Source organism: Mastomys coucha, unplaced genomic scaffold (assembly GCF_008632895.1).
Source record: "Mastomys coucha isolate ucsf_1 unplaced genomic scaffold, UCSF_Mcou_1 pScaffold20, whole genome shotgun sequence".
Classification (NCBI taxonomy): domain Eukaryota; kingdom Metazoa; phylum Chordata; class Mammalia; order Rodentia; family Muridae; genus Mastomys; species Mastomys coucha.
Window position 1 is genome coordinate 45,408,268 of NW_022196903.1, and position 18,045 is coordinate 45,426,312.

The 18,045-nt window shown below is 42.6% G+C and overlaps 1 protein-coding gene across 2 annotated transcripts in view; it reads right to left on the reverse strand.

The window, feature by feature from the left end:
- CUNH7orf31 (chromosome unknown C7orf31 homolog) overlaps positions 1–15,754 on the reverse strand; it is a 29,776-nt gene extending 14,022 nt beyond the window's left edge. The window contains exons 1-7 of one of the 2 annotated variants that reach the window (XM_031381885.1): positions 15,603–15,753; positions 14,858–15,013; positions 10,669–10,845; positions 6,406–6,477; positions 4,417–4,446; positions 1,638–1,819; positions 986–1,074 (exon numbers count right to left, since the gene is read on the reverse strand). In XM_031381885.1, the coding sequence (XP_031237745.1) occupies positions 986–1,074; positions 1,638–1,819; positions 4,417–4,446; positions 6,406–6,477; positions 10,669–10,845; positions 14,858–14,991 (684 nt within the window). In that variant the 5' untranslated portion in view covers positions 14,992–15,013; positions 15,603–15,753. Of the gene's footprint in view, positions 1–985; positions 1,075–1,637; positions 1,820–4,416; positions 4,447–6,405; positions 6,478–10,668; positions 10,846–14,857; positions 15,014–15,602 lie in introns of both variants that reach the window. The other variant, XM_031381886.1, reaches the window with a different exon arrangement.
- Positions 15,755–18,045: the final 2,291 nt, after the last annotated feature.

Sequence of the window (18,045 nt, forward strand, 5' to 3'; positions counted from 1 at the left end):
CCAAGCAGAACCATTGTTCATTGAAACAGTTGGTGAATGACTTTATGGATAGACCATCTTAATACAAATACCATTTCTTTTTTTGTTTGTTTGTTTTGTTTTGTTTTGTTTTGTTTTTTCTAGACAGGGTTTCTCTGAGTAGCCCTGGCTGGAACTCACTTTGTAGACCAGGCTGGTCTCGAACTCAGAAATCCACCTGCCTCTGCCTCCCAAGTGCTGGGATTAAAGGCATGCGCCACCACCGCCCGGCGTCACATATCATTTCTTAAATGAATGTAACCTGTTCTCTGTGGACTGAGAATAAAATCATTCACTCAAGTCAAATAGTTTTGACCATAGCAGGAAGTCTGTATCCAAAACTCGTGCCTACAACTCATTCCTTGGCATAGCAGAACTGTCAACTTTCAGCTTAGCTACAATGGAGGTAAAATCCTTTGGTGATGTGAGGGTCATTGATGTACAGCCTTATTACAATGAAATCCAGTGTCTAAAAATTGTTCTTATTTTAGGCTTGTACCACAGTAAGAGCCAAGATTTTAAACTCTACTAAATACAAAACAAACAAACAAAAAGACTATATATTTATGTTCATTAAGAAAATACTAGTAGTGATGTATTATTTTGAAATATACAGTTAATATGTTTGAAGTTATCTAAAATTTATATTGAGAAAAATGTATGTATTTTCAGTATTGCTGTAGACAAGCATCTACATAAGACTGTTCAGTTGATTGTTGTTTTATATCAAACAACTTTTATAATACTTATTTTTATTGTTATAACATTTTATAAATTTTAAGGAATATGACAAAGATATTGTAGATATTGAAGGGGGATCTCTGGGAGGAGTTGGGGTACAAATGTGATTTAATTCTATTTACTTAAAATATGTTTTTAAATGTTAACAAATTCAGATAAATTGAAATCATGTAACTTTTCTCACAATAATTCAATAAAAGTTTTTTAAAAAAAGAAAGGTACTTACATCATAATATACACCCTGACCTGGCCAAGTCAATGCTTTTTTCTTTGAATCCATGGGAAAATCAAGCAGCTCATATCTGTAAGGGTTACCTGCGAATGGAAACAATAGTAGTTATTCTGAAAAGATCAGAGCAGTCTTTTAATTAACCAGACCTACGGGGCCGTAAGACCAGGGAGAGAGATCTTGTTTCTACCACAGAGAGGCTATGCTTGAAGTGCAGCCATGAGTCAGCACTGTAACTAGTCTGCTGGTGTGACTAGTCGCACTATAACTAGTCTGCTAGTGTGACTAGTCTGCTGGTGTGACTAGTCTGCTGGTATAACTAGTCGCACTGTAACTAGTCTGCTGGTGTGGCTAGTCTGCTGGTGTGACTAGTCTGCTGGTGTGACTAGTCTGCTGGTGTGACTAGTCTGCTGGTATAACTAGTTGCACTGTAACTAGTCTGCTGGTGTGACTAGTCTGCTGGTGTGACTAGTCTGCTGGTGCGACTAGTCTGATGCCCTCAGCTGACTGCAGGGAGGCTGGGCATCTTTCTTAACCTACTGGTGCTAGGTTACTACATCCACTGTTCTCCTTGCCTTTTTTGATTTTACTACTGAATTCATGCCAATGATAGGAAGTCATACAGTTTTGATTTCAAGTCTCATTTTACCTCTTGTCTTCAGAATCGTTGTATCATAGGCTTTGGTTGGCACTGTAGGAGGAAAAGGCTGCTGGGTACGAGCTTTAACACCGGTGTAAAGGTCCTTAGGCGATGTAAAGGTTGGAAACATGGCACCACGGCTTATGTGTGTATGATAGGGATGTTCAATTGGATATGATGAGCAGATTTCTCTAAAAATCATTGAATAAATAAAAACAGACAAAGAAGTACAATAAAGAACCCATCAAATATTTGCTGTGGTACATGCTGTTCTAATCCTTGTGGAGAAGGCCCAGACCACCTTTTCTGTACTCATAGAGATAGCATTCTATAGAAACTACCAAAACAATAAAATCTTATGTTTTCTAGATAAATTAAGACTAATTTAATTTGAAAAATAATCATACTTAATTAAATTAGTGAGTAGTTTTCCTAAAGGGCTAATATAAAACAATGTATTAACTTTATAGTTTGTAGGAAGTATAGAAGAATTTTTTGTTGCTTTTAACTTCATGTTTTAAGGAGATCTACATATTTTATTTTTATAGAATCATTTTGAACATCTGGCCTAGTAATCCAATGTCTTAGGAATTCCAACCCATGCCACTTGTTTCTTTGAGCAATCAACAAAATACACACACACACACACACACACACACACACACACACACACTTTTGAAATTAAAACAAAATAGCACAGTGAAGAAAAATGTTCAAAAAACTGAGGGGTCTAAGTTTGCTGTTGCTTGGAGAACTGGCACAGACTAAGGGGAAGTATAGGAGCTGTATGAACAAGAGGAAATTTGAGTTGGAAAGCACCACAGAATTGAGAATGGTGTTTATAATTAGAATTCAAGAAAACAAGACCTGTGTTACAGGTTGAATTGTGTTCCTTCTCAAAAACCTGTGTGTTGAAATGCTACCCCAAAGCCTTCTCTTGTAAACTAATTTGGAAATAAGGTCAGTGTGCATGTAGTAGGCAAGAGGGGGTCTTACTAAAGTGGGGTGGGCCCCTAATTTGAGGACTATTTGATTAAAAGAAAATCAAACTTGGACACATTGAGAATGCCATGTGGGGCTAGAGCTGAGAGGACACATCTGCAGGCCAGCAGGCTCTGGGCCAGCCGAGGATTCCCCTCAGCTCTCAGAAGGGACCAACCCTGCTTACACTGTAGTGCTGTGTGTCTTAGAACGCAGACTCAAGAAATATAACCCCATAAAAGGGTTTTTCCTTTCTCATGATTTGTGAAGTTAAAAATCTCAAACAAAAATTCATCAAAAGCTGTTGTTTAATACCCTACTTCCCCAACCCTGACCTGGATTCTGACAGCTTTTTGAGTAGCTAGCTCTTCACTTTAGCTGAAACAGTTTTAACATGTTAACATTTCTATTAGGTGTTAGAGAACTTGGTGGCCAGGAGCACTTACTACTCAAACACAGTTTCTTATACCAGTTTCTCATAAAAGGAGCTCTGTTTCTCAAGGTCCCAGCTGATCCCGGGAGTGGGCAGGAAATGAACAAGATGGCCCAGAACTATCTCATAGTGCCAGAAAGGGAGTAAGTGATAAAAGTAACAACCAGCCAACGGCCCACTGTGCTGTGGAAGTTGCTAACAGAATACAGGAACAGATTCAAAGAGCAGCCTACAGCCAGTGCAAGACACAAAGGTATCCCTTCCTGAGTTCCTAAACCAAGACAAACATCCACAAGTTTGAAATAGGTTATTTAAAAAAAAAAAAACCACCAAAATTTTTTTATAAGAGTATGTAAAACTCCCATGCAGAATACTGGAAAGAAAATTTTTGGACAGATACTAATGTAGCCCAGGTTGGCCCCAAACTCATTATATATCTGGGAATGACCTTAAACTCATAATCTCCTGCCTTTGCCTTTAGAGTGCTAGGCTTACAGGCACATGCTAGGAATCAAACCCAGGGCCTGGTGCATGCTAGGCAAGTGTTCTACCATCTTAGCTACATCCCAGCCCTAAACAGTTTATGAAGATGCTTTGCTCTTGGAAGTTAAAGCGGAACTCCAGACGCCATCTGCACACATCAACTCTCTCAAGAGCACAACAGGGAAGGAAGAAGCAGCGACTGCAGCTGGAAGCCCTTGAGCATTCCCCAGCCCAGTGCCCAAGGGTCACATCAGCCATAAATCAAGAGGAACAGGACAGTGTGTAAACAGCACTTTACCTCTGTGGTCTTCCTTTCTAAAATACAGCACCTATCTTACCATTAAAAAAAAATTCAGCCAAATTCCACTTGGGGTCCTTCTACAAATATTCTATAAGCCTCAAAACCGTTAAGATTATCAAAACAAGTCAAGTCTAAGGAGCTGTCCCAGCCAGGAGGCACTTGAAGAGACATGCCCTAAGTGCAACACGGTGTTCTAGGTGCAATCCTGGAACAGAAAAGGACAGCGTGTATAACTGATCAGATTAGAAGTGTGGGCTTATTAATTACAGGGCATCCTTGTTGGTTCACTTTCTATGAAAGACATGGATATGAAGAGGCTCACAAGAGGGAGAGTAGGGTACACAGAGAAACCTCGAATATGTAAAGAAGCCTAACACTACGCTAAGGTAAAACTGCATTTAGAAAGACTGACTGGATCAGAGGGGCGAGAACTAAGCACCTCAGTGCCTCGGACTTCACCAGACTGCTCTCCAACAGGTCACATGCAGCTTTCAGGAGAAGTTCCTTCTGTGCTCAGACCCATCTTACTCATAAGCAGTGCTATCATTTTTTTTATTATAATGGGGAGGGAATCTAAAGTATATACTTACCCTACTGCTGAGTTAGGTGGTTTGGGTAACCTTGAATAGAAACAGGAAAAAAGTCATAATTTAAGTTGGAGCTTTTAAACACTTGAGTTCCAATTAAAAACTTAAGAATATGAAGATATATTCTGTGCTTAAACCATGTTGACATGTGGGTACTTTTTTATTGCCTTGCACAATGACGAGACACAGGCATTGTTATTTTCATATCTCTGTTGTCTATTGGTTGGTTTTCCCATTGATTTCAACTTAGTCCTGGTCACCAAACCTTTTGCAGTTTTTATTTGCAGGGAAGGTTCAGGGGCTAAAGTTCCTGTTCTTACCTCCGCAGTCATAGCCAGGCAGTAGCCAGACAGTCCTGAGAGCCTGACATCACGTGTGACGCAATGATGTGTCCTAAAGTGACCTGTGTGGACTGGCCAGGAGGATATATAAATACTGCCTATGCTCTGTCCTTTTGCCCATGGCTGCCAATCTTTCATGACAGTAGATATTGCATAATCAACAGAGGGTAGAGAACAAAACCAACCAAGTTCCCCGGAGGACTGGGTTTTCTGAGCCAGTTCATTCTGATGTGGTAAACTTATTAACTACTCTGAAGCCACAGGCCAAGAGATAATACCATAATGCTGGAAGCAAGCCCCCTGAAGAGAGATAGTTATACACTATCTATTGTATATATTGATACTTTTAGCCCATGCTCATAAGACTCTGAAAGACTTCAGGTGGAGAAAATAATCAGAATGTTATTATGATTATATTATTATAATATATGCTATTATTTCTCAATAAAAGTAAATCAGAAAATTTGAATACACTGTTAATTGCTTTAGATATCCTCCTTGCTGGATATATTCACAAGAAAGCAGAAAACCATATAACTGTATTATCCTATTACAGTGCATTATAAACACACAATTCGCTTGAGCCATAATGCATTTGATCTTGATTTGTATTCTGTGATGTGAACTAAAAAAAGCAATCAATTTCTGTCTTCCAGCTATGTTATGAGGCAGAAGTATGGGGAGAGGAAGTGACAGATATGTGAATCCAAAGGATTTAGTGTTGCTAGACTGACAACTTTATATAAATAAAACATGAGTTAGCATCTAACATTGCTCTCATATGACAAATTTTGCTTTGATAATTCGTGACAAAAATGGACTTGTTTCAAAATGAAAACATTAGATGAAATGTTTTTTAAATATTAAAAATTTAAAAAGATACAACCAAAATAACAGATGTTCAGAGACACCACTTCCTTGACATCAGTCCATTAATTTTGCCATGTTTGAATTGCGTTAATGAAACACAAACAGGTAAAGCTTGGGCAAACACAAGATTTGGCTCCCTCTAGTGGCTCACTCCTATATTGCATTAGCTTCTCAACAAATCTTAAGGATTCAAGAGTTACTTCAATGTCTCTGCCATTGCTGTATGTTCATTATATTTGGAACTAGGCTCCATTAAGGAGATGGCATTTTATTTTTAGTTGTAAATAAAGTAGTGGTTTTTCAGTATACAAAAGAAACCATTTCAAAACAATTTGATATGATGGAGACAGTACTTTGAATTGCAGGTGAGATAGCAAGTAAAGAAACAGTAATTTTATTAAAATTAGGTGATCACAATAACCTCTCTCATCATAAACTCAAATTCAAATTGTGCTCAGTGACTTAGCATGCTCAGTGACTCTTTAACACCATCTAACTGGTTCTCACTGGACTGAGAAGGAGAAAGGCAGGGGCGTGGCCTGAGGGGACCTGCCTTGCTCTCCTCCTCTCCATTAGCCCTTAGTTTCCACAGACTTGTTTAAAGACCACACATAGTCTGGTTTGTTTGTTTCCATTTGCTTAGTGCTGATTTCCGGCATTAGTGATTGTTAGTATGAAGGAGAGGTTTATTTCTGTAAAAGGGCTTTTGAATTTCTCACACAATTCATTTCTACTTAATCCTCTGTGACCTCACACAAAGCAGCTCCTGCCCAGGACTTACAAAGAGTCGTTTCCATACATGTTGCTCTTCTTGTTCTGTGTCAAATAGTAATACTGCTCAATAGGGAGCTTTCTGAAAAGACAACACAGGAAACTGAATGTATTTTTACAAAAATATGGCATATCCATGAGACAGTAAAGGACGAATAAGTGAATATAGCCATAACTATATAGAGCTTCTATATAGAATATATAAAAGGCAGCACTTTAAGGTTGTAAGATAAGAAGTTTTCAGTAAACAGGTTGGGACAGCACAGGGGTGTGAGGTGGTAGCTTTACCCCACTTGTCACGGCTAATGGTCGTTTATAAGTGAAGAGCCAGGGAAGCTAAGCATCTTGCACTCTGCAGGACAAAGAATTGCTTGGCTCCAAATGCCTTCTTGGTAGACATTGAGTTAGAGTAACTCACATGCAAGTTTCTTCCCTTGGTTGGCTCCTACTAATGGCATATGGTTTTCTTTTTTTATTGTGTGGTTCTTGTCTGGTGACAACTTTTGAATTTGTTTTTATCTTTTACACATTTGACAGTAGCTTAGTGACGAATCTACTTACTTTTCTCATTGAGAACTCAATAATTTGTTACTTGACTAAACTTATAAATAAAAGGATTTATGAAACTGAAAAAAAATCACATATTTTCATTATGTTGATTTTATTCTTTCAGTGAATGGATGAATTGGGAAATGTCTGACTCGACTTAGAATCTCTGAAGTGTGCACACTATGGTTAAGTGAGTATTGTTCAAAATCCTTTTAAAGAGTTTTACTTAGATATAGTCATGCCAGGATGAGTTGGAGGAGCAGTGATGTCTCCCATGGCATGACAGGATTGCTCTGCTGATAGCTAACCTTCCCTTAGCCTTGATCTTTCTATGGCCTCACTCTAAATAATCCTGAGCATGACATTTCCCTAAGGAGCAGGTATCTGTGCTTCTCATCAATAGAGTTGTTGAGGAGGGAGGAGCCTACTCTGTCTGTTCTAGTATACTGTCAGTAGCTGTGACAAACACTGACCAAAACCAGTTGGGGAAAAAAGGGTTTATTACATTTTAGGTTACAGTTCATCATTAAGAGAAGTCAGGGTAGGGACTCAAGCAAGAAGCTAAAGGGAGGAAATGAAGCAGAGCTCACAGAGGAGGAGTGCTGCTTACTGGCTTGCTTCCCCTGACTCGCGCTCAGCCTGCTTTCTTACATAACCCAGGACAACCGACTTAGAGAAAACTGCCATTGGGCTGGGCCCTTCAATATCAATCATCAGTCAAGGAAATGCTCACAGGCCAATTGGATAGAGAGAATTCCTTAATTCACAGGGGGAACTAGTCTTTATCAAAAAATAACCAGCACACATTCCCATAAGTAGTGGCTGTGGAACCAGAGATCCAACTGAAATGCCCTTCCCACCCAGGGAAAATGACCCGTGGTTTCAAAAGCAATATTTTTATGAACTAATTCAGGCTTGGCCTATCAGAATCCTGGAAAATATTTTGTATAAAAGGCTCTTTTTAGAGAGAAAGAAAAATACCGTAAGAAAAGACAGGTTTTTTTGGGAGGAGAGAAGATAGTTTTTGCAATATGCTAGAAGATAAGACTGTCTGAAAAGATGTTTTCAAGAGAAGTATGCTAAAACAACAGCTTTGACCTAAAGGAGCATGAGAAAAACAGATCCATTAACCTAGAGTCTGGGTCAGGGAAGACTGATGTCTCTAACGGGAGTAGTACTTCCTCCTCAGGTTTTTTTTTTTTTAAAGATTTATTTATTTGTTTATTTATTTATTTTTGGTTATTTTCAAGACAGGGTTTCTTTGTGTAGCCTTAGTTATCCTGGAACTCACTCTGTAGACCAGGCTGGCCTCAAACTCAGAAATCTGCCTGCCTCTGCCTTCCAAGTGCTAGGATTAAAGGTGTGCGCCACCACCACCCGGCTTATTTATTTTTTATGTGTATGAGTACACTGTAGCTGTACAGATGGCCATGAGCCATCATGTGGCTGTTGGGAATTGAACTCAGGCCAGCCCCGCTCGCTCTGGCCCTGCTGGCTCTGGCGTAATACACTGTAGCTGTCTTCAGACAGCACCAGAAGAGAGGGCATCAGATCTCATTACGGGTGGTTGTGAGCCACCATGTAGTTGCTGGATCTGAACTCAGGACCTTTGGAAGAGCAGTCAGTGCTCTTATCTGCTGAGCCATCTCGCCAGCCCTCTCCTCAGGGTCTTAAGGCTGTGTCCAATCAGAACAATGATCCTCTTCCTTTCAAACTGGATTTCTCTGAATATTTAAAACTAGTCTTTTTGGCTCCCCCTACCATTTTTTATTTTTATTTTTATTTATTTATTTATTTATTTTTAAAACCACACTGGAGTTCTATGTGAATACCTCTATTTCCTTTAGAATGTTGTGCCTTTTTAACATACAAATGTTGGGACCACATCTGTGAATTCCTCAAAGAGCTGTAACCCAGTTGCTAAGCCAATGCTTGCTATGTTCAAGTTATGGAGTAGACAATAGGTAAATCAATAAATGGAACAGGTGGAAGCACTTGGGACTTTAGCATCAATCAAACCTGGGGACAAATCCCTGCTCTATAGATCTGCAATGTCTCAAAGGCTCCCGGGAAGAGTGACAACATCCAGCTTACAGACTCACCAGCACAGTTGAGGGTTTCTGTGAGAGTGGAGCCTTTAAGGTCTGTTGAACAAGTGATCAAACTTGAGATCCTTGCTGTCTGTGATGTGTCTGCATCTTCCCATTTGGTCTCTGTGGGATCTTGCTTTCGATTTGTTGACGCTTAGAGAAGATCACTGGCAGCACATGGCCCTGTATTAACATTTCACTTTCTAGCCGTGGCTTATCTTTCATAATTTATGTCTTTCATCTTTCACATGCTTTAGAACGACAAGAAACTAGTTACCTAGACTGTTTGTAAACCAGGCAACTGGGAATGTTAGGTAGGGCAGGAAAGGTGGGCTCTGTGCCATGGTCTTATGGAGTCCATTCTGGATAAATATAATAAATTTTAGCAAATAATGTGGCATCTAATTTAATTTGCTGCTTGCTTTTTTAAAAAAAATCTAGGGCCTTGTGCATGCTAGACAAGTTCTTCACCACTGACCATTGAATTATATTCTGAATCTATTTTTTTCTTTTATGTTCCATTTTTAGACAAGGTCTTTCTTACCAAGTTGTCCAGGCCTTTAATTTCTGATCCTCCTGCCTCAGCCTCTTAGCTTAGATTACACACCTGCGTCACCAGCCCCAGGCTCTTTTAGTTTTGTGTTTTGAACACTCTTGCTAAAGGAGGGACTTTACTGTCTATAACTTACAAATATGAGCAGGGCAGTGAGTTCAGTGCGTAAAGGTGCCTGCTGCCAAGCCTGACCAGTGCCCAGAACCCACATAGCAGAAGCAGGGAACCCACTCTCAATGTTGTCCTCCGACCTCCACGTACCCCACCCCAGACACATACCAAAGAGAATCAACCAGTAACTAGTGTCCTGCAGACTCAAATGCTGTAGTGAAGACTGGGAGCAGACTGGAAAACAACCTCCGACCAAGAACATCCGTACAAACTGGGTTAGCTTTGCTCAAGCAAAAACACTTTTAACCTAATCCCCTCCGCTTACCTTTTATCTCATTTAATTTAAATTTCTATTTAATGTGTGCGGCTGTATGTGCTCACATGTGTACCTTTGCATCGCATGCACATAGTAACTGTATAGTCCAGAAGGGAATGTTAGATCTCCCAGAACTAGAGTGAGCTGCCATGTGGGCGCTGGGAGCCGAACCCAGGTTCTTTGGAAGAGCAGCCAGTGCTCTAAAGAGCTGAGCCACCTCTCAGCCCTCATTTGATTTTACTAAGTGAGGAATTAATCAAAATTTCTTTTTTCTTTTTTTTTTTTTGTTTTTTTGAGACAGGGTTTCTCTGTGTAGCCCCAGCTGTCCTGGAACTCACTCTGTAGACCAGGCTGGCCTCGAACTCAGAAATCTGCCTGCTTTTGCCTCCCAAGTGCTAGGATTAAAAGCGTGCGCCACCACTGCCTGGCTCAAAATTTCTAATTACAATACTTCAATATCTCAAATGACAGCTATATAAAACGAATCCTATAAACTTTCCGCTGACTTCAGAATTGGGAAGCGCAGAATTCACTTTTCTATTTGTATCTTTCTATAAGCAATAAAAAGAGTCTAGAAGCAGACATGGTGACAAAGAACCAACAGTAAAAATGAGAAATGGTTATGTGAACATGAATGCTGCAAAGCTCACTTACTTTGGCCAGATCTCTCCGCCAAATCCATAATGCTGATGTCCTTTGCTCATGTGACGGGGAGGCTCACACTTTGGCCTGTGTTCTTCGGGAAGGGAAACTGGAAGCAGGCCACCATATTCTCTGTCGGCACCCCACCGAAGCCTGCATTGTGGCAGGGCCTCCCTCAGCTCCTGATACCTGTGAGACAGGACAGACTGGCACTCTTGACTGCACTGGGAATCCCTTTCTCTTCTTTAGGATTTTAGATCTCGTGAAGGATTCCTGAGCCCTGTGGGCTGTACGATGAGAGTGTAGGGGAGCAGTTAGAGATATGGGGTGGAGCTTGGAGAGGCAGGCGTGAGCTGCCTGGCACTTCTCTCTGTCAGCACAGTATATGGTTTAGAGCACCCACACCCACATACATACCCACACACAGAGTCACTGCTAAGTGTAACGGAGAAGTAACTCTCAGGGCTAGCTTCCAAATAGAACTGAATGACGTCGCCAGATAAACAATTACTAAGCTATGGCTCATGGACCTACTAACTGTTTTGAAAATAGTATTTTACTGGAATACTGCATTTCATTTATGTATGACTAGTCTGTGGCTGCCTTCACTCTGTAACAGGAAACTGAGTATCTATGATGAAACTGTAAAGCACAAAATATTTTGTCTGGCTTGTTACAGAGAACATGTCCTAAGCTCTACCCTAACCAGTTTAGGAAAGTTTGGTGACAGTTGCTCAGGGGTCCTGGCAAATAGCTGTCGGACCTTTCCCAGCTCCCCGGCTCTGACTATGATCAGCACAGGTGGTTTAGGGGTCATGACAAGGGAAAATATTAAACACTTGTGATTAATGACAAGCTAAGCTTTAATTTTTAAGTTTGTAAAGTTACATTTGAATCATAAATGAGTCAATTTCTCAATATCTGACCCCAATAAATTACATTGTCCCAGAAGACAAGCCAGAAGGAAATGTTAATCAATCATGTGTACTGACACTCAGTGATATCAGAAAATTAAAAAAAAAAAAACATTAAAATAAGAGGTATCGCCTAAATCAGCAGTGACCCACATCACCCACCTCTGTAATCTTTCTCTGTGTCCCGGCTGGAAGGGAACTCATGGCAATTCAACTGCCTTAGTCTACTGAATGCTAGGATTAATAGGAGTGGATCACCATGCCCAGTACATTTCCTTTTATTTTAGATACTTGGTGTGTATATACGCTGGAAATTGAATCTAGAGCTTCATGTATCGAACAAGAGATCTGCCACCAAACTGTTCCGCATCTCTAAACTTTCAGTAGAAAAAAAATGCAAAAGGATAGGTTGCTTATTAACTTACCTAACATCCTCAGAGGAGAACAAATGAGATGATAGAAAATAGTGGCTACTGTAATTGTTCTAAAACACACAAGTGACTAAAGTAATTGAAGTAAGGTGTAAAGTTTGCATTGTTTCTTTGATCATTGGGTAAGCCAGAATCCTATCTCTGACTCTCTTACTGTTCACACTACGCTCTGCTAACCCCATCTTCCTCAGGTTCTTCTGCCCTTCTTCTGTGTTCCAGAATACATATAGGTTAAGCCTGGTAATACATGTTTTCACAAAACTTCTCAAGTGATTTTTTTTTTTTTATTTTGAGATGGGGTCTTACTTGGCAGCCTAGGCTGGCCTTGAACTCATGACAATAGTTCTTAGTCAATGGCACTGTCTTAGCTTCCCAAGTGCTCAAATTACAGGGATAAGCTGCTAGGATTATCCACAGGTGATTTAACGTACTCTGATTGCTTTGTCCACTATGTAAAGAACAAAGTAGGCTGCTATAATTGTATATTACCATTAAAATTGCCAAATTAACTAAAAATTTGTCACATTTTGTAAGGGCATGCCTCTGTCTATGCTTAGAAACTAGGCTTCTGAAAGCTAACGTACACCAGGACTCTGATTTCTCATGACCACTAGGAAGAGTGACTCCCTGGCCTGCAGGGGCTTCTGCTTTGCATTGTTTTGTTTTGCTTGGGTGAGTACCCTGCAGTTGCCGTTGAGAGTCATTGACTCAGAACTTGTTTGGAAGCAAGCCTCAGGTATGACAGTGTGGAGATGCTGCCGTTATCTTGATGAAACTTTGCAGAGCATCCAGAATACGGAGGGAAAGGATCTCCTCAAAGCTGCCTGGTGGCTCCTTATGAAGGAGCCCTCGGTCATCCTGGCGTTCTGCTGGAGACTATAGTAGGAAAGTGCTCACAGGAAATAAAAGGGAAATCGAGGCTTGCTTGTGGGAAGCCAGGGATGGTTGTTCCCAGACACTGTTTTAAATGGCCTCTCACACTCTATGGATAACTGATCATATGGGCACTTAACTTTCTTAAATGTTTTCCAAAGCACGGATCATGTTAAACATCTGTTTACATATTTATTATTAATAAGAGTATTTTGCCTGGATGTATGTGCACCTGGTGCTCATAGATATCGGAAGAGGGCATCAGATTCTATACAGCTGGAGCGTGAGCTAGCACCTGAACCTGGGTCCTCTGTAAGAGCAGCAAATGCTCTTAAAGATGAGACATCTTCTCTAGCCCTGAAAAAAAAAATTCTTTTGCAAAGAGCAGGTTTATAAATTGAAGTGGATCCATGAAACCCGACCAGGACAGCAAGAGCCTAAAAGTAAGAGCAGAGTCTTGGAGAACCAGTGTTGGTAATCAGACCCTGAGGGAGACCCTTGAAGAGCTCCAGGCCTGGGGATAATTACTTATCATTTCACACGTTTCAGACTGAAGAGCCAGAAAAAGCAGGTAGAAGTCACAAGGGAGAAAAAGTCTTCTTAGAAACATTACAAAGAAAATGATCCACAGTCAGGGACAGTGGAGAGCAGAATGGATGGCCTTTGTGGAAGCAGTGCACTGTGGAAGGTTTTGTTTTTGGAGTGCATATGCATGAGTGTCTGTATGGTACACATGTGTATGCAATTGCCCTAGGAGGCCAGGAGAGGGCACTGCATCTTCAGGAACTGGAATTACCGATAGTTGCAAGCTCCCACATTAATGCAGGATATGGGAGCCAAACTTAAATCTTGAGAACCAAACTTTCATCCTTTGGGAGAACAGCAAGTGCCCTTAACAGCTGAACTATCTTTCCAGCCCTACTTTGGAAGTGTTTAAACTGAGATAAGGTGGCTTTCTGTCTAATCCCCTAAGAATAAAGAAAAAGTTTGTGTATGTGTTTCTACACAGCTGTGTGAAGCTTGAAGTTGACATTAAACACCTTCCTTGATTGCTCTCCATTTTTCGAGAGTGGCTCCCTCTCATCGAACTTGGGGCTTACTGATTTTACTAGACTAGCTAGTTATTGAGCCCCAGGGATTACAGGGGTCCTCTTGTCTCTGCCTCCCCAGCCCTGGGGTGATAGATCCACACCACATACTTTGGATGTAGGTATTAGGGACCAAACTCACATCTTCAGGCTTGAGATGCCAGCTGAGCCATCTATCTACCTATCCTCTTCTACAAAGAATTGTTAGGGATTTGGCCATGTGAAGTTAGAAAAACACAAGAACACAACTACACAAGGTACTTAGAAACAGAGACACATCCTTCCTCTAAGAGTGATTCAGGTAAGTCACAGGGTTGGGGGGTGTAGCTGAGACAGAGTTTGGCAAATCATGTGTCTGTACCCTACATATATCATAGGCGAAGGAGGGTAATAGCTCTACTGTACTCATGGCTGTCATGAGGAGTGAAGGATCTACAACGAAACATGGTGCAGGGCTCACACAGCATCATATGTGCAACCAATTCTGGGATTCTTTCTTGGCAGAAGGTGCTGGTGGGCAGGCTATTCATGTATACCACAGTACTCTATTAAAGCAATCTCCAAGTGAAGGAAGGGACCATTCTAGGCTTCTAGAACAGGGCTAGAGATGTCGCTTGGTGGTAGTGTTTGCCTAGCAAGCATGGTCTGGGTTCAGTCCCTAGCAACACACACACACACACACACACACACACACACACACACACATTTTCTAGGATGCAGTGGAAGAATATTATAGTATAGAGTACTTTTCCAGTTTTAACAGATTAACCCTGTAGTTTACTCCTGTTTAGCCTTCTCCTTCATGTGATATATAGGAGTGCTCAAGTATGTGTTATAGAAAAAGTCAGGAATGCGATGACATCTTTCCCCTGTGCTTTTCTAATTTCTGTGTTACCTGTCTTGTGAAGCAGTTGGCCGAATAGTTGTTTCATACGGGGTGTGAAGTCCATTAGAGTAAAAGGTGTTTGACAGAATGTCAGCTCCTTCAAGCTCCCTGCAACAGTAGGGCCTGCCGTGAATTACCTCCATGCTTCTTGCCTAAAAAGGCAGTCTGGAGAGTAAAGAGATAAAAATGAACATTTGGACTTGTAAACTGTCTTGGTCATTAGTATTGCAGTAACTCCGCCTTAGGTCGGACAGGAAATAGTTTCTGCTGGCAAAATTCAACTCATCGATGCACAAAAATTAGAGTCTTATTTTCTTACTGGCTATGAGGGTCTGTGGATGCTGTCAAACCTGTAATAGAGTGATGTCAACTTCTGTGGAAATAAACTGAAGCAAACCTACGGAGTGGAAGATGAACATCTTGTGAAACAAGCACTGAGTCCCCTACTACAATTCATGTCTCACCTCAAATTTAACAGTATTCAAGAACAATCAGGAGACTTCTACCACGGGGGTGGGGGCATGGGGATGGGGGTGGCTTTCTAAGCAGGGAGGCTGCTCATTAACAAGTCAAGAGCCCTCCCTCTAAAGGCTCTGTCGATTCTGTTTCTCAGGCAGTTAAACTGGGTGGTGCGGCACCTCTGACCTCATGGGGGGTTGCGGGGGACAACGGGTCCCCCACAGCGCTGGAGAGAAGGCCGCCCCTTCGCAGGACTCGGGTCCGTAGGCGAAGTGCAGCCAGGGGTCGCACGCACCTGACACATCGGCCTCGGAGCACTGTCCGACCGCGCCTCCCCTTCTTGTCTTGGGAGCTGATGAGTCTCCTCTCCGCGGGGCGTGGAATTTCGTGGTCTTCCGCACCTGCGGGCCCCGGGAGCGTGCGGGCAGGTGCGGGGAAGGAAGGCCTGAGGGCTGCGGGTAGGCCGGGGCGGGGTTGAGGCTGCCCTGTGACGGCGGCGGTGACCACGCACTAGGTAACACATCTTGAAGGGTGGGGCACCCGCGTGGCCCGCCAGAGCGCTGGCCGACGTGCGGCGGGGAGCCCATCACAGGATCCTAGGTCGCCAGAATTGGAAGAGAGGCCGGAAGTGAGGCAAGGGGGCTTTGTGGCTAGGGGAAAGGTGGAACCGCCGCTTTTCCGCTTCAACCCCATCCCTGGCCCTGGAGTCCCTAGCGCCCTCAAACTCAGGCAGCTCCGGGAGGCGCTCAACTTCAGACTCCACACCACTTCTGCGCACCGCCCCCATCGCAGGCCCCGCCCACAGGCCAGGTCCCTCCCTTCTTCCCAGGTTCCTCATCCCCCTCCCTCGCCCCAAGGCTTCCCCATCCTAAGGGCACCAACCCGGCCCCAGGCCCCAACCCCGCCCCGCTTACCTCTCGCCCTGCCATCGGCTGACCTCAGGCGCCCCCTGGTGGCGCCGGCTTGGCAGTTCATTGGTTCCTAGACTAGCTGGTCTACACAGTTGCCCTGAGTTGGGTGAGCATGCTTTCTCAAGGTGTGAGGGAAGCAAAAGCTCTGGTCCTGGGAAGGAGAGAGAGAAGATCTTTGTGTAAAAAAACAAAAACAAGAAAAAAAAACAAAAACAAAAAAAACCCCAAATTGTTAGTCAGTTTGCAGTAGGATGTGCTTTTTAAGTTCGTCAGTGTTACAGAAAAGCCCGAGGCAACTAGGTATCTCTTCTCCTAGCTGGTGGCTCACCAAGTTTCTCACAGCTCAGAAGAGATGGAGAGCTACTGGTAGCCTGCTGAGCACTGTATCAGAGAAGGGGACACTCTCAAGCCCTAAATTATGGACAAAGCTCTTGCCATAAACTAACAGGATGAAGAATATGGGAAGAGGGCAAGTCCTGGCCTACAGGAAGGGAGGATGGACTTTCTTGGTATCAGGGGAAAAGCCATCGTCTTGCTTCAAATCAGTACATAGCCATGTTTGGCTTTTCTCAGTGCTTATGTTGCTTTCTGCAGAACTGAAAATTAAAAACTGCTTGGTTATAAAGGTCTTTTGAATTTATTATTTCCAATGAAGAGACACGGGAAACCTGCGCATCAAATCCTACACTCCTGACCCCGCTTGGAGCCAGAGCAGTTAGCACTCCCTCCCCCTGATGACACCCTGGGAGTTCTGGGAAGTGCCAGCCTTGGGAACAGAAGGCAGCATTCCCTAGCCTCCACAGCACTGAAACTCACACCCCTTTTGATTGACAGCCAACATTTCTCCTGTGCAGATGGCTCCTGCCCTTGAAGGAAGCAGAAGCCAATACCCTTGAAATGATAATAGCCCACTCTTAGACTATGAAAAAGAGACAAGTGTTCCCAGACAGCTGTGGCCAGTTGTAAAAACACACCAGCTTCTGATAACACAAGTTACTTTGTCCAGGTCAGAATGGTCCCTTTCCAGCAGCATGGTTCCGCCCCAATGTCTAAATAAACATTATCAGGACCGCATTCCTTTACTCTCTCATGTAATGCCTAGGCTTGGAAACCCTGCTTATGGCTTTTTCCTTTATAAACCCCCTTAACTTAGACCTGGAACCCTCTTTTCTGTTCCATCACAAAGGTTGGTAGCCGAAGCTTGAGCTTGAATAAAGACTCTCATGCAATATCATCAGGTTGTGATTCCTGGTGGTTTCTTTGGGGTTTTTACAATCTGGGCACAACACCAACAGTATTAGCACTAAGTGTTGAGAGTACCCTGGCAGGTTGGGGCCAAGGTGTGCTAAGGGTTCATGCTGCAGAACAGATCTGATGCCCAAGAGGCTTATTGGGGGAGGAAGAGCAAAATGCCTTCTCGGAGTGGGGACATGAGAGAGACAAGAGGCCAGGAAACAACAAAACAGACAAGGCAGACACAAACAAAGCTAGATCTGGGTGGCCAGGATCTTTTAAAGGATGGATGTGCCTGTTGCATAGTGGAAATGCATAACTTGTATTGACTGTGGAAATGTGCTGCCGCTGAATTGCTGAGCAGCACACTGGCAGAGCACCCGATTCACAACATTCCTCCCTTTTATTATTAAAGGTGAAGAAACAGGAAGGAGTGATGGTGAGGGTGGAATTGAGGGCGCTGTTCTCTTTAAACTGTTCCCTGCTGTCTAGGGTTGAGGAAATCTTGGGGAACCCAAGAAAGTTGGGATTGTAAGGAGAAATTAAAGCTTTAAACCTGTGCTGACTAGGAAGAAAAGTTATGGGCCTAAGAAT